Here is a 14,943-nt window from a genome sequence, read left to right on the forward strand (position 1 = left end):
AAACACTGAGTTTCACTGTCATTACTAGAGTAAATTTCAGCCAGAGTTTCCATACAAAGAAATTTACCGCATGGAGTGTAAACATGCATTATACGTTGTAGTGTCAAGTTAAGGTTACTCTGTGCAAGTTGTGCTGTATAATCTACAAACAGCAAGGTATGGCTCAGTAATCTACTTATTTGGTTAAAATACTAACATTTTATTACTTATTAAAACAACTGTCAATTATATTGATTCGGAGAAACTATCACTGTATTCTAACAGATGAAAGGCTTAACAGACAATCAATTCTTCAATGTATAATTTCAGTTACATCACACTGCAAATTTTTGCTATAAATTCTGTGTTACGATCGAGCCCTCCACAATCACCTGATGAAGGAGCGTCGCTAGGAGCTCCTAGTGTGCTTCCAATTAAACCTTTTGGACTATAACTTGGTGTTGTGTGATTTTTAACTTCGTCAATTATATTTAGAGACAGGAATATAAATTCAAAACAGAAAGCACAAAGACTTTTTATTACACAAATGCTGTTGCTGGGTTTATTTAGTAGATTCATAAGCAGAAACTAAAAAGAGACAAACGCCAATACTTCAATGTTGTGCAATAGGGTCCTTGCATTTGGCCTTTAATTCACCAAACATTCTTTCCACCACTATCATTACAATGAATCCATCTGTAACCAATCACAGTAAACATTACTCTCCATTTCTGTGACAGAGTTCAATTTGAATGACCCAGAGCATTGCTGAAATATCGCTTCAAAAGCAACATCTTCTTTCAAAATAAAATGTATTTATATTTGTAATTGTATCCTTGCCTCAAGAATTCCTTAAAATGTTAGAATGTCTCAAGTGTTTCACACAACTAACTGTCTTACTTTATACTGTCAACTGTAGCTATAATTCTTTACCGGCAAGGTATGGTAGCATGGTTATGTTACTGTACCAGTACGTATTTCAGAGAGCTGGAAAAGTTCAAACCTGAGCACCACAGCTGAGAAATTCAAATTCAGCTAATTCAATAAATCTGGAATAAAATGCTGGGCTTAGTACCAAGACCATTAAACCACAGTTTTACCAAACCTTGTGGTTCACTCCTGCTCTTTAGGGAAGAAAATTAACTGTTCTTATTCAGAGTCACAGAGATCTACAGCACAAAAAATGCCTTTCAGACAACGGAGACTGCACCCTTCAAAACAACGAAAACAATTATTTTAATTCCACTTTCTAACACTTGGCCATTAGCCACATATGCCTTGAAATCGCAGTGCATAACTAAAAAAAAGTCATGAGGTTTTCTGTCTCTACGACTCTTAGAGGGAGCGGGTTCCAGTTCCACCACCCTCTGAGTGAAAAGGTATTTCCTCTCATTCCTCTAAACCTGTTGCCCTTATCTCAAGTCTACACCCCTGGTCATTGATCTCGCCACCAAACTTAGCACTACAGATTCACAGCGCCAGGGACCCAGGTTTGACTCCAGCCTTGGGCGACTGTCTGTGTGGAGTTTGCACATTCTCCCCATGTCTGCATGGGTTTCCTCCGGGTGCTGCAGTTGATGTGCAGGTCACGTGGATTGACCATGCTAAATTGCCCACGGTGTTAGGTGCATTAGTCAAAGGGAGATGGGTCTGTGTGGGTTACTCTTCAGAGGGTCGGTGTGGACTTGTTGGGCCGAATGGCTTGTTTCCACACTATAAGGAATCCAATCTAAACGAAAAGTTCTTTCCTGTCTACCCTATCTATGCCTCTCATAATTTTATACATCTCAATTACATTCTTCCCTGCTTAGTCTTCTCTGCTCCAAAAAAACAACCCTAGTCCATCCAAACTTTCTTTGTAACAAAAGCTCTTCACACAAGGCAATATTCTGGTAAATCTCCACTATATCCTTTCCAGGGCAATGTGATCCCTCCTTTAATGCAAATTCCAGAACTGCACAATACTCTAGCTGTGACCACCCCAGCAGTTTTCATTTCATTGTGAACTTACTGATCAATCATCCTAGATTCAAGTCTAAGTCGTTTATATACACCAGAAACAACAAAGGCCCTAACACAGATTGCCCCACTGGCACCAGAAGCAACCCAGAAATAACTTAATTTCCTAGCTCCCTAAACTCTGCTTGCAGAACCACATCCCTTTTTCTACCTATGCATACCAATACATACTATGTTCGATCAGCCTTTACGGCTAGACACACTGCCTGTTCATGTAGTTACCAGGGACAACTGAAGCTTCCATGATTTGCTACAAGTAGAGAAGGAACATATCACTGGTGTGAGCTCTACTGTCATGTCTTCCCTTAAATTCCTTAGTCACTCCCTTTTTCTAAAAAAAAGCCTGTATAGGAGCAGTATAAACTTACTTCTCTTATGTTAACTTTACTTCCCTTTCCCTCCATTGCTCACTTATATTATGTTGCCTTGCCTTTCACTTATTTCTGTTGCTTCTCAGTTAACCCCTTCTTCCAAAAGTACACTTTCTAACATTGTGAACCACTTCCCTGTCTTGTCACTGCTCGATTTTCTGTATCTCAGACCAGCAGCCCCCTGAATCCTGAAGGGCAGTTGCAGCTTCAATGAATGGCAAATGTTGAGAACAAACACGGGAAAAGCTGAAATGATCTCATCTTCAAACCATCAGATACACCTGCCCTTAAAAAGGACATGAGCAATTTCAGCACAATTTTCTTTAATATACAGTATAGTCCTGCCTTGACAGTGAAGTTGCCCTCCATCACATGGTGCGCCAGAATCAACATGCTAAATTGGTCAGAATCAGAACCCATGTAACAGCTCAAAACTGGATACTCGAAGTGTTTGAGGAATCAAAGCAATATGATAGAAGACAATTCTGCTGTAATGTGCAGTCATATGGTCTGGCATATTCAATCACTCATAATTCCAAATTATACAGAAGCACAATTGTTTTGGAGAGAGTACCATTGGGCATAAAAAAATTGGGCTTTTCAGATTTCAGAATTACACAAGAGTGATGAATATGCCAGATCATATGACTGCACATTACAGCAGAATTGTCTTCTATCATATTGCTTTGATTCCTCAACACTTCTACATGTAACCTGTATAAAGGTTAATTGATAAATCTCATTGGAATACACGGAGAACTAGCCATTTGGATACAGAACTGGCTCAAAAGGTAGAAAACACAGGGTGGTGGGGGGTTGTTTTTCAGACTGGAGGCCTGTGACCAGTGGAGTGCCACCAGAATTGGTGCTGGGTCCTCTACTTTTCATCATTTACATAAATGTTTTGGATGTGAGCATAAGAGGTACAGTTAGTAAGTTTGCAGATGAACCAAAACTGGAGGTGTAGTGGACAGTGAAGAAGGTTACCTCAGATTACAATGGGATCTTGATCAGATGGGCCAGTGGGCAGATGGAGTTTAATTTAGATAAATACAAGGTATTGCATTTTGGGAAAGCAAGTTTTAATAGGACTTATACAATTCATGGTAAGGTCCTGGAGAGTGCTGTTGAACAAAGAGACCTTGGAGTGCAGGTTCATAGCTCCTTGAAAGTGGAGTCGCAGGATAGTGAAGGAGGCATTTGGTATGCTTTCCTTTATTGGTCAGAATATTGAGTACAGGAGTTGGGAGGTCATGTTGCAGTTGTACAGGACATTGGTTAGGCCACAGTTGGAATATCGTGCGCAATTCTAGTCTCTTTCCTATCTGAAAGATGTTGTGAAACTTGAAAGGATTCAGAAAGGATTTACAAGGATGTTGCCAGAGTTGGAGGATTTGAGCTATAGGGAGAGGTTGAATAGGCTATGGATGAAGCGTCGTAGGCTGAGGGGTGACCTTATAGAGATTTGTAAAATCATGAGGGGCACGGATAGGATAAATAGACAAAGTCTTCTCCCTGGGGTTGGGGAGTCCAGAACTAGACGGCATAGGCTAGGTTGAGAGGAGAAAGATATAAAAGAGACCTAAGGGACAACTTTTTCATGCAGAAGGTGGTACATGTATGGAAAGAGCTGCCAGAGGAAGTAGTGGAAGCTAGTATAATTGCAACATTCAAATGGCATCTGGGTGGGTATATGAATAGTTTGGGAGGGTTTGGACGGATATAGGCCTAGTGCAGGCAGGTGAGACTAGATTGGGTTGGAATATCTGGTCGGCATGGACAAGTTGGACTGAACAGTCTGTTTCTGCGCTGTACATCTGTATGACTTTGAGTATCCAATTTTGAGCTGTGAGATCGTTGTGAATCTGACCAATTTAGGGTGTTAATTCTGGCATACTGTATGATGGAGAGCACCTTAACTGTCAAGGCAGGACTACACTGTATCTTAAAGAAATTGATCATGTGCTTTTTTTTTTAAAAAAGAGCAAGCATATCTGTGACGGTTTGAAGATGAGATCATGTCAGCTTTTCCAATGTTTGTTCTCAACATTTGCCTTTCATCAAGTCCTAGAAAATCAAATAGTGACAAGACAGGGAAGTGGTTGTTTGATTGGTTCACAACTTTAGAAAATTTATTTTTTGAAAAAGGGATTAACTGAGAAGTAACAGAAATAAGTCAAAGTCAAGGCCAATATAATATAAAGTGAGCAAAGTAGGGAAAGAGAAGTAAAGTTAACATACGAGAACTAAGTTTATACTACTCCTGTACAGGCATTTCACTACATGCATGAGGACAAAAGCTGAAGCAGCATGCTATACACAGGTACGAAATCCCACAATCAACAAATCATCAAGTTCTGCATTCTGGACACTGATAGTTGTGAATGGTGACGAACAATTAAAATGATTTGAAGCATTCATGAGCATTCCCACTCTCAAACAATTTGAAAATCCTTCAAGGTAATGTAAAAAAACCTGAAGCATTTGCAACCATCTACAATTAGGAAGGCCAAGTAGATGATCCATCACAGCCACATGCTAAAATGTCCAGCATTATAGACAACAGACTTCAGCCAATTTGATTCCCACCAAGTGATACGTGGATACAGTAATGTCTATAATCCCTGACAACATTTTGGCTATATGCTTAAACTTTATGCTCCAAAATGAGATGTGCCTCTAGCCAAGCTAAACAAGTACAGCCAGAAAAAACATCAATATGATAAAGTGAAAAATTGCCTCTGCGTGTCCTGTCCACAAAAAGCAGGAAAAATCCAATCCAGCCAATTACCTTGTCATCATTTTAAATCAAAGTGATGAAAGCTTATTGAGTGTGTTATCAAGCAGCGCTTACATATTCACCAATGTTAGGTTTACATTCTAACAGGACCACACTGCTCCAAGCCACATTACAACTCATAGTGCAAACAAAGATTATGGATATGAATTCAAGAGTCAAAAGAGTCTGCTGTAAACATGGCAAAGAGAATGAAACAAGGTAGACTCAGATGTGACAAAGAACTGTCGTAAAATTGAAAGCAATGTGAATCACAGGGAATGAGCCTCTCTGGAGTGGTAGCTAACACAACAGGAAAATAGTTGTGGCTGCTTCAGTTGAGATCCTACTACTTGAATTTCTTACCGATATATCCATCCAACTGTCTTCAGCTGCTTCAGAAATAACTTCCCCCTAACAAAGATCAAAATCAAGAGTATTTATTGATAATTGAGAGGTTTGGCTCCATTCACAACTCTGTACAGTCTGTGCCTCATGTAATAGGACCTGGGAAACATCCAGGGTTGGGCTGGAAGTGGGCATTCCACTTGTTCTATAAAAAAGGTCAGGTAATTAAAATTTCAGAGTGGAAAGTTGAATCACATCCTTTTGTCATTCAATGTAATTTCTATTACTGGACCGCTGAAACAACAGGAGAGTCATCACTAAACAAAAATTTGACTGGACTAGCTCCATTAATAATGGAGCTACAACAGCAAGTCAAAAGCAAGCCAACAATCTACAATGCACAAAGTCAGGAATATTATGCAATTTTTGACATATGCCTAGGTGTGAGTGAAGGCGCATTTAAAGTAAAAGAAAAGTTTATCATCTCTGCCAAAGTGGTCCAAATGACTGACTCTCCATCAAACACCTGAAACTTTCATTTTTACCAACATGTGATAACTGTGGTTCATATCATCTACAAGGTGCACAACTTGCCAAGGTTTTTTGACACAACATCCGGAACCTCGATTCTCCACCAAGTGCAGGAAATATATGTGAATACCATCATCTACAAATTTGTCTACAAGTCACTTAGCAGCCTGACTTAGAAGTAGATTGCAGTTCTTTTATCACTGGCTCAAAATCCCGATACTGTAGATGTATAAACACCACATGAGCAGCAGTAGTTCAAGATGGCTTACCATCACCTCCAGAGTAATTAGGGATGGACAACAAATGCTGACTTCGCGAGCAAAGCTCAGGACCCTTTAACACACAAAAGAAAAGCTTACAAGCAATTACTTAAAAAGATATTTAACATCCATTGAATAGGTCTTTAGTTTTAAAGTCTTATTCCATTGGCAGGCACTTCAGAAAATGCAACATTTATTCAGGTGTGCACGCAAATATTGATATTGGTATGGTAATTAAGTCCTAATGAAGATCTCTAAACTTACTGGTATTGCTCAATATGCAAATGTATATTATTCTTTGCATTTTTTAAATACTATTTCTAGCATTATGGTCAGAACATCAATGTATACAAATCGAACAGATCCTAGTGGCTCTGAAATCTCTCTTATTATAGTCCAGTATAAACAAATTGCATTGAATTGTTGGAACAAAATGAAATAATATTTTGCAATCTGAACAATGAATGCAAGTACAGACATTTTAACAGAGAATTCAACTATTTATGACAGTGTAAACCAATTCTTAAATAATTGATGTTTCAGACGAAGTTAGAATTACTGCTTTTCTCAACTGAGAAAGAACTTAACAGCTATTCAATTGAATAGATACAAAAAATAACTGATCACATGAGAATACATATATATTCAACTGCAACACCTTTGAAAACCATTTTATTTTGTGCAGTACTGTTTCACAAGCTGAAAAATCCCAGAGCATAAAAAAAAGACATTTTCTATGAACACAGAAACCAAATAAACACTTTAATGACAACAGACAGGAAAGTATTGCACAGATTTCCCTGGTTAGGCTAAAGTTAAAAGTCAAGTATATGGGACTAAGCCTCAGAAATTGATACTGTATAGTGTGTGCTGAAAATGTGTTGCTGGAAAAGGGCAGCAGGTCAGGCAGCAACCAAGGAGCAGGAGAATCGACGTTTCGGGCATGAGCCCTTCTTCAGGAAGAAGGGCTCATGCCCGAAACATCGATTCTCCTGCTCCTTGGATGCTGCCTGACCTGCTGCGCTTTTCCAGCAACACATTTTCAGCTCTGATCTCCAGCATCTGCAGTCCTCACTGTATAGTTTGTGTCAATGCACATAAGTTCCCTCTCCAAATTGAAGCAAGCTGTACAGCGCAATTTGGAAATAATTGCCAATGTTTATTTCGCAATTGTTAATCCACAAGTATATAGGCGGAAGCGGATCTGCAGATGCCGGCGATAACAACGGTGCTGGAAAAGCACAGCAGGTCAGGCAGCATCTGAGGAGCAGGAAAATTTACGTTTTGGGCAAAAAGCCCTTCTTGATAAAGGGCTTTTGCCTGAAACATCAATTTTTCCTGCTCCTCGGATTCTGCCTGGCCTGCTATGCTTTTCTAGCACCACTCTAATCTTGAATCCACAGGAATATATTGAATGAATGGGTGAAAACTTATAGGTTGCAAAAGAAATTTCCAGAACTCACCTAAACTGAACTTGGGTACGAGATGAAATACTACCTCCAGAGGTAGCCTCATTCTGTGACTTCATAATTGCAATTAGTTAATTTTAATAGTCAGAAGCAGCATATTGAATCACATGAAAAATTATGAAACTTGAAATGTTTGTAGTGGGAAAATAGCACATCATATCAGTGAGTTATTAGAGCTACCGTGGTCCAGTAATTCATATTGTTCTGTGACTGTCTATCACTTTTCAATACCAACTTCAAACTGATAATTTGAAATGTAATTTCCATAATACTCTAAAATTAAATTATACAATAAATCTCAATCACTATGTATTTGTATCCAAAAATGTGAAAAATGAAATACTGTAATCAAAACTTTGAGGAAATGAAAAGTCAAAATTTACATGGTCAACAGAAATGACTTGTGTAGACAAAAAGAATTGCGTGCCTACAAGTTTAAACATTTAATATTGAAGACTATTAATTTAACTTTCGGTGGAAACAAGTAAATTAAACAGCAATTTTGAACTGATAAATAAATATAACTTAATAATTAACAAGAAAAAAAAACTAAATTGAATTTTAAAAAGCTGATTACACTGGGTGTACAAGACCTGAACTGTGATACAACTTTTTATGCCTTTTACCTAAATTACATTGATGCTATTGCTGCAGACGAGTTAGTACCAAAAACAACAATTGCAAAGAACCACTCAAAATACACATTATCCTATCTAAATTGTCTCAACTGGGCTAAATTGGTAACACTATCCCTCTACATCACAAGGTTCCAGGTTCATGCTGGCATGGATTGAGAATTGCTTAACAGAGAGAAACAGTAGGAATAAATAGGTCATTCTCAGGTTGGCAGGTTCTGAGTAGAGGGATACTGCAAGGATCAACAATTGGACTCAAGCTGTTCAAAATCTACATCAATGACTTATTTGTCGGGTCCAAGTGTGGACAATGCAAAACTGGGTGAGAATGTGTTGTGAGAATGATGCAAGGGTGTTTCAAAGGGATTTGGGCAAGCAGAATGAATGGATAAGAACATGGCTGATGGAATATAATGTGGATAAGTCCAAGGTTATCCATTTCAGCAGGAAGAAGGTGCATCATATTTCTTAAATGGTGAGAAACTGTGAAGTGTTGGTGTCCAAACAGACCTAGGTGTCCTTCTTCATAAGTAACTGAAAACTGATGAGCAGGTACAGTCTTCAATTAAGAAAGCAAATGGTAGATTAGCATTAATTGCAAGAGATTAGCCTGTACAGACATAAAGAGGAAATTTCCAATGAGTCAAATTGAACTGGAAACATCATCAATTCTTTCCCCACAAGAGCTACTCAATTTATTGAAACCCTTGAGTACTTTATTTTATACCAGATCTGCTGCATCTGAAGAATTTTGCAATTGTATTTTGAAAAGGCAAATCAGGGCAGGACTTAATCATTTAATAGTAAGGTCCTGGGGAGTGTTGCTGAACAAAGAGACCTTGGACTGCAGGTTCATAGTTCCTTGAAAGTAGAGTCATTGATAGACAGGATAGTAAAGGCAGCATTTCGCATGCTTGCCTTTATGGATCAGTACATTGAGTATGAGAATTGGGAAGTCATGTTGCAGCTGTACAGGACATTGATTAGGCCACTTTTATTATACCGCATGCAATTCTGGTCTTCACGCTATAGGAATGTTGTTGTGAAACTTGAAAGGGTTCAGAAAAGATTTACAAGGATGTTGCCAAAGTTGGAGGGTTTGAGCTACAGGGAGAGGTTGAATAGGCTGGATCTATTTTCCCTGGAGTGTCAGAGGCTGAGGGATGACCTTATAGGGGTTTATAAAATCATAAGGGGCATAAATAGAGTGAATAGTCAAGATCTTTTCTTCATGATAGCGGAGTCCAAAACTAGAAGGCATAGGTTTAAGGTGAGAGGGGAAAGATTTAAAAGGGACCTAAGGGGTAACTTTTTCATGCAGAGGGAGGAGCATGTATGGAATAAGTTGCCAGAGGAAGTGGTGGAAGTTGTACAATTACAACATTTAAATGTCATTGACATGGGTATATGAATAGGAAGGGTTGAGACAGATATGGGCCAAATGCTGTCAAATGGGGCTAGATTAATTTGGGATATCTGGTCGGCATGGATGAGTTGGATTGAAGGGTCTGTTTCCATGCTGTACAACTCTATGACTCGAAGACATTGGACCTGTATTCTCTAGAGTTTCAAAGAATGTGAGGGAATCTAATAGAATCTTGCAAAATTCTTAAAGGAATAAAGTCATAGAGATGTACAGCATGGAAACAGACCCTTCGTTGTAACCCGTTCATGCCAACCAGATATCCCAACCCAATCTAGTCCCACCTGCCAGCACCTGGCCCATATCCCTCCAAACCCTTCCTATTCATATACCCATCCAAATGCCTCTTAAAATGTTGCAATTGTACCAGCCTCCACCACATCCTCTGGCAGCTCATTCCATACACATACCACCCTCTGCATGAAAAAGTTGCCCCTTAGGTTTCTTTTATATCTTTCCCTTCTCACCCTAAATCTATGCCCTCTAGTTCTGGACTCCCCCGACCTTGGGGAAAAGACTTTGTCTACTTATCCTATCCATGCCTCTCAATTTTGTAAACCTCTATAAGGTCACCCCTCAGCCTCCGACGTTCCAGGGAAAACAGCCCCAGCCTGTTCAGCCTCTCCCTGCAGATGTCTCCCCTGGCCTGCAGATCTAAACCAAGGCACAGAGACTAAAGATAAGGGAAAAGCATGAAGATGAGAAAGAATTCCTTGATTCAAGAGTGACAAATCTTTGGTGTTCTCCGCCCTAGTGGACTTTGGAAACTCAGTAATTGTATATAGTCAAGACAGAGATTTGGTTGATTTTTCAATACTAATTACATCAATGGATATGTGGATAGTGTGTAAAAAAAAAAGATATTGAGGTAGATTATCAGCGCTGTTCTAATAAGGGGCTAAATGGCTTACTCCTGCTCCTTCTCCAAAGGATAAGTTAACACACCACATCTGTCAAGAGGTAATGTTAAACTGAGAATGATCTGCTTTCTAAGCTGGTATATTTAAAAAATTCCATGACATTTTTTTTGAAGAGCAGCAAGGGAGTGATCTTGTGTGTCCTGGCCAATATCAACAGATTCAAAAACATAATTTCTGAATTATTGCATGACTATTTGTGGGAACTTGCTGTCTACAACCTGGCTGCTAAGTGTCCTTCAGTGCAACAGATACCATATCAGTTCTGACAAAGGTTCTGACTGGAAAGTTAACTCTGATTTTCTCTACAGATGATGCCATCCTCCAGCACTTTTTGTTTGTGTTACAGTCTACACCTTATTGGCTGCAAAGCACTTTAGTACTACATAAATGCAGTATCTGCTATAGTAATTAGGGTCTCATTCGATTTTTTTTTGGTGGGAATACTAGAATTCTATACCCACCAATGTAATGCCTATCCCGTTCCAACTCTCCGACGATCACAAACTCAACATTAACTACTGATGCATCATTATATCAGAGCCCAATCCCTCAGTCGCTCCTCTTCTAATTGGAAAGCGACCATCACAGGGTAGCCACTATTGGATTTAAATGGATAATACTTTTCCAATATGCAGTTCGGAAACTAATGCCTTCGATAAACACAAAGCTATTTCGGCCCTTTAGATAACACATGTTCCTTTGGTATTATTATTCTTCCTCGCTGCACTTTACATGTTTGTTTTTCTTGAGCTCGTACGTTAAAGTGTTTCGTGCAGCTGATGTCTGCTAAAACGTACCTGAAAGCTGCAATCTGGCAATTACAGGTACTTACATCAGGAAGGATAACCTGAAGAACAGCATTTAGGAGACACTTCGAAACATTCCTCGTACCTCTACTTTGGAATATTCGGTGCAGCGCATTGAAATGAAGTCTGGTGGCATCTGTACACTAACTTCACAGGTATGAAGAGGCAATCCTGGAATTGAAAATAAACTGTGCGAGCCCCAGAGGACGAACTGTACCGCTGTGATTGCCTTATACAGAAACTCACTCTGAGCAGACCACTTCCCTATGATAACGCCAGTCTGCTCCTAGCGCGAGCGCTACTTTGAAATGTGGCCGGGAGCGCGTGCCCGGTTTTGGGGGGGGGGGGGGGGTCACTCTCCCAACGGATCGCACGCGGAAGTTGACAGTTTAACGGTCGCTGCGATCTCGGCCCTCTCTCCCTCATACTCACATAGCGCTCATAGAACTTGGAGAGTCGCGGCTTGCCGTGGTTGTTAAATATCAGGATGGCTTTAATCATGTCGACTGGATTGCCCTCTTCCCGAAACACCTACTGACAGTGGGAATCGAAGCGGAATTTCTCCGAAACATGCACGTACGTACAGAGGTGGGTGGGATCGAATCCGAAACGAAGTGTCCGTCACAGGAAACTCCCCCATTTGCCAGCCCTTACATGGTGACGGCAACCGCCACCGTTCAGGAAAGGCAGCAGAAAATCGTTGCGCTTTTTCGAAACGCCTAATGAATGGTTTTCGGGGTAACTTTAGGAACACCCGATTTAGTTTCTGAATGGCAAGTTTTTTTGAAAAAAAGATCGTAAATTCAAGACGTTTTAGTATTGGCTTAAGATAACAAATAAAGCATTTCACGCGATTTATTTTTGCAGTTGTGGGCGCTAGACTTCTAGTTTATTAGGGTATCTCTGTGATTTCACAGTCTTCTATAGGTATTTGCTACCGCATTGAGTAAAGCGAATACATACTTAACGGCCTTCATTGACCCGTTTTATTAGTACATTCCGTCGGATTATCACATTTCCAAAAGTCAAAATCAGGGCACGATGAAAAGCTTTGGGCAGGCAGGACTCCAGGATGATTGCCTTCCTTTTGCACAATGACTGTGGGTGGAGTGGAGATCGAAGTGGACATCTGGAATATGTCCGACCAGAGTTGTTTTTCATCAATACATAAGAGTTATGCAGTACGGAATGTGTCTTCAGTCCAACTCGTCCACGCCGAATAGATATCTTAGGACAGTTTTCTAAAAGTGGCCTCAACAATGTCCTGAAAAGTGTTATCACAAATTCGCAACTCCTATACTCAGTGCATTGCCCAATGAAAGCAAGAGTGCCAAGTGCCTTCCCCACCACCCTGTCTACCTCACTTCCAAGGAACTCTGTACTTGCACCCTTAGGTCGCTTTGTTCAGCAACACTTCCTTGGGATTTGGAGATAGTGAGCACTGCAGACGCTGGAAAGTCAGGGTGGATAAACAGCGGAGCTGGGAAAATGCACAGCAAGTCAATGAGCATCAGAGGAGATGTTTCAGGTCAGAATCATTCGTCAGGACTGGGGGAGAGGAAGGGAAGGGAAGTGGGTTGAGAAATAAATGCCAGGAGAGGGGTTGGGCTGGGAGAAGGTGGCAGGGGTGGTGGTACGTGGACGAGGCAGGTGCTGAGGAAGGAGACATGGCTGTAGTAGAGGGTTGGTTAGGCCACTTTTGAAATATTGCATGCAGTTCTGGTCTCCTTCCTATTGGAAGGATGTTGTGATACTCGAAAGGGTTCAGAAAAGGTTTACAGGATGTTGTCAGAGTTGAAGGATTTGAGCTATAGGAGAGGTTGAACAGTCTGGGGCTGTTTTCCCTGGAGCGTTGGAGGCTGAGGGGTGACCTTATAGAGGTTAATAAAATCATGAGGGGCATGGATAGGATAAATAGACAAAGTCTTTTCCCTGGGGTCGGGGAGTCCAGAACTAGAGGGCATAGGTTTAGGGTGAGAGAGGAAACTTATAAAAGAGACCCAAGGTGCAACATTTTCATGCAGAGGATGGTATGTGTATGGAATGAGCTTCCAGCGGAAGTGGAAGAGGCTAGTATAACTGCAACATTTAAAAGGCATCTGGATGGTTATATGAATAGGAAGGGTTTCGAGCTGGGTGCTGGTAGGTGGGACTAGATTGGGTTAGGACATCTGGTCGGCATGGATGGGTTGGACCGAAGGGTCCGTTTCCGTGCTATACATCTCTATGACTATCTGTATTCCAATGCACTCCTGTCTAGACTTCCACATTCCTGATGATGGTCCTTTGCCCGAAACGTCGATTTTGCTGCTCCTCGGATACTGCCTGACCTGCTGTGTTTTTCCAGCACCACTCTAATCTAGACTCTGGTTTCCAGCATCTGCAGCCCTTGTTTTTACCTTCCGCATTCTACCCATTGCTAACTTGAGGTCATCCAAATAAAAACAAAAAGTGCTGAAAAAATTCAGAAGATCTGGCTGTATTTGTGGACAGAGAAATAGAGTTAACACTCTGAGCCTGATGTCTCTTCATATTTCAGATTTCCAGCATCCACAGTATGCTGCTTTTATTTGAGGTTACCTGCTGCCTCTTCCTACTTGTACCAAGACATTTTCATTTATCATCTCTTGTCTGTTAGCTTACATTGGCTCCTGGTCACGCAACACCGTGATTTTAAAATTGTCATCCTTCAAATAGGGTTTTCAAATCTCTCTTTGGCTTGTCTCTTTCCCAATTTTTGTCAACTCCTCTAACCTCCACATGTGAGCTCAGCTGACTCTGGTCTCTTGAGCACCCCTGTATTGTTTCAAAACTAATTACAACATTAGTTGCCTAGGGGGTAAGCTCCTGAATTTCTTCTTACACCTCTTCCCTGTCTATGTCACTTTTCTCTTTTAGCAGAATCCTTAAAAAAAACCTCTATGAACAAACATTTGGTCAACTGACCTAATGTTTCCCAATATGGCTCATTGTCATATCTTGTTCATAATGCTTTTGTAGGGTCTCTTGGAATGTTTTATCACTTCAAAGGCACTTTATAAAATTAATTGTTGTATTCCAGCCAGCCCCAAAGTTATGAAGAGTTTCAGGATGAAAGAAATAACCAGGGGGTTGCAGTGGGAGAGAGAGAGACCCACTGAGATCTTTTGCGGAGGGATTTGTAAAACTTCTTCAAATATTTCAGCAATTTGGAGTTAGTGCGAACTCAAGTTGCTGAAGTTTTCACTATCTCCAAGTTGCTGAAAACCAAACTACGAAGCCTGTATCACAGATACCAAACTTGTAAAAGCTTTCCTCCTCCCTCCGCAAATATTGAAGTGGGTCTTTCTCCCACTGCAACCCCCTGGTCATCTTCTCTTCTCTGAAGCTCTTTGCGTGCATCCTAAAACAAACCTGCCATTATAGC

The 14,943-nt window shown here is 40.5% G+C and overlaps 1 protein-coding gene across 7 annotated transcripts in view; it reads right to left on the reverse strand.

Moving 5' to 3' along the window:
* Positions 1 to 12,163, reverse strand: part of ap3s1 (adaptor related protein complex 3 subunit sigma 1) — a 141,054-nt gene extending 128,891 nt beyond the window's left edge. Inside the window, exons 1-3 of one of the 7 annotated variants that reach the window (XM_087998448.1) lie at positions 11,970 to 12,102; positions 6,294 to 6,357; positions 5,512 to 5,559 (exon numbers count right to left, since the gene is read on the reverse strand). In XM_087998448.1, the coding sequence (XP_087854574.1) occupies positions 5,512 to 5,559; positions 6,294 to 6,357; positions 11,970 to 11,980 (123 nt within the window). In that variant the 5' untranslated portion in view covers positions 11,981 to 12,102. Of the gene's footprint in view, positions 1 to 5,511; positions 5,560 to 6,293; positions 6,358 to 7,747; positions 7,828 to 11,563; positions 11,850 to 11,969 lie in introns of those variants that run through there. The other 6 variants (XM_087998445.1, XM_087998440.1, XM_043711140.2 and 3 more) reach the window with 6 other exon arrangements.
* Positions 12,164 to 14,943: the final 2,780 nt, after the last annotated feature.

The sequence above is a fragment of the Chiloscyllium plagiosum genome, unplaced genomic scaffold (assembly GCF_037043375.1).
Source record: "Chiloscyllium plagiosum isolate Xiang-an unplaced genomic scaffold, Cpla_swu_hap1 HiC_scaffold_2, whole genome shotgun sequence".
In the NCBI taxonomy this organism is placed as follows: domain Eukaryota; kingdom Metazoa; phylum Chordata; class Chondrichthyes; order Orectolobiformes; family Hemiscylliidae; genus Chiloscyllium; species Chiloscyllium plagiosum.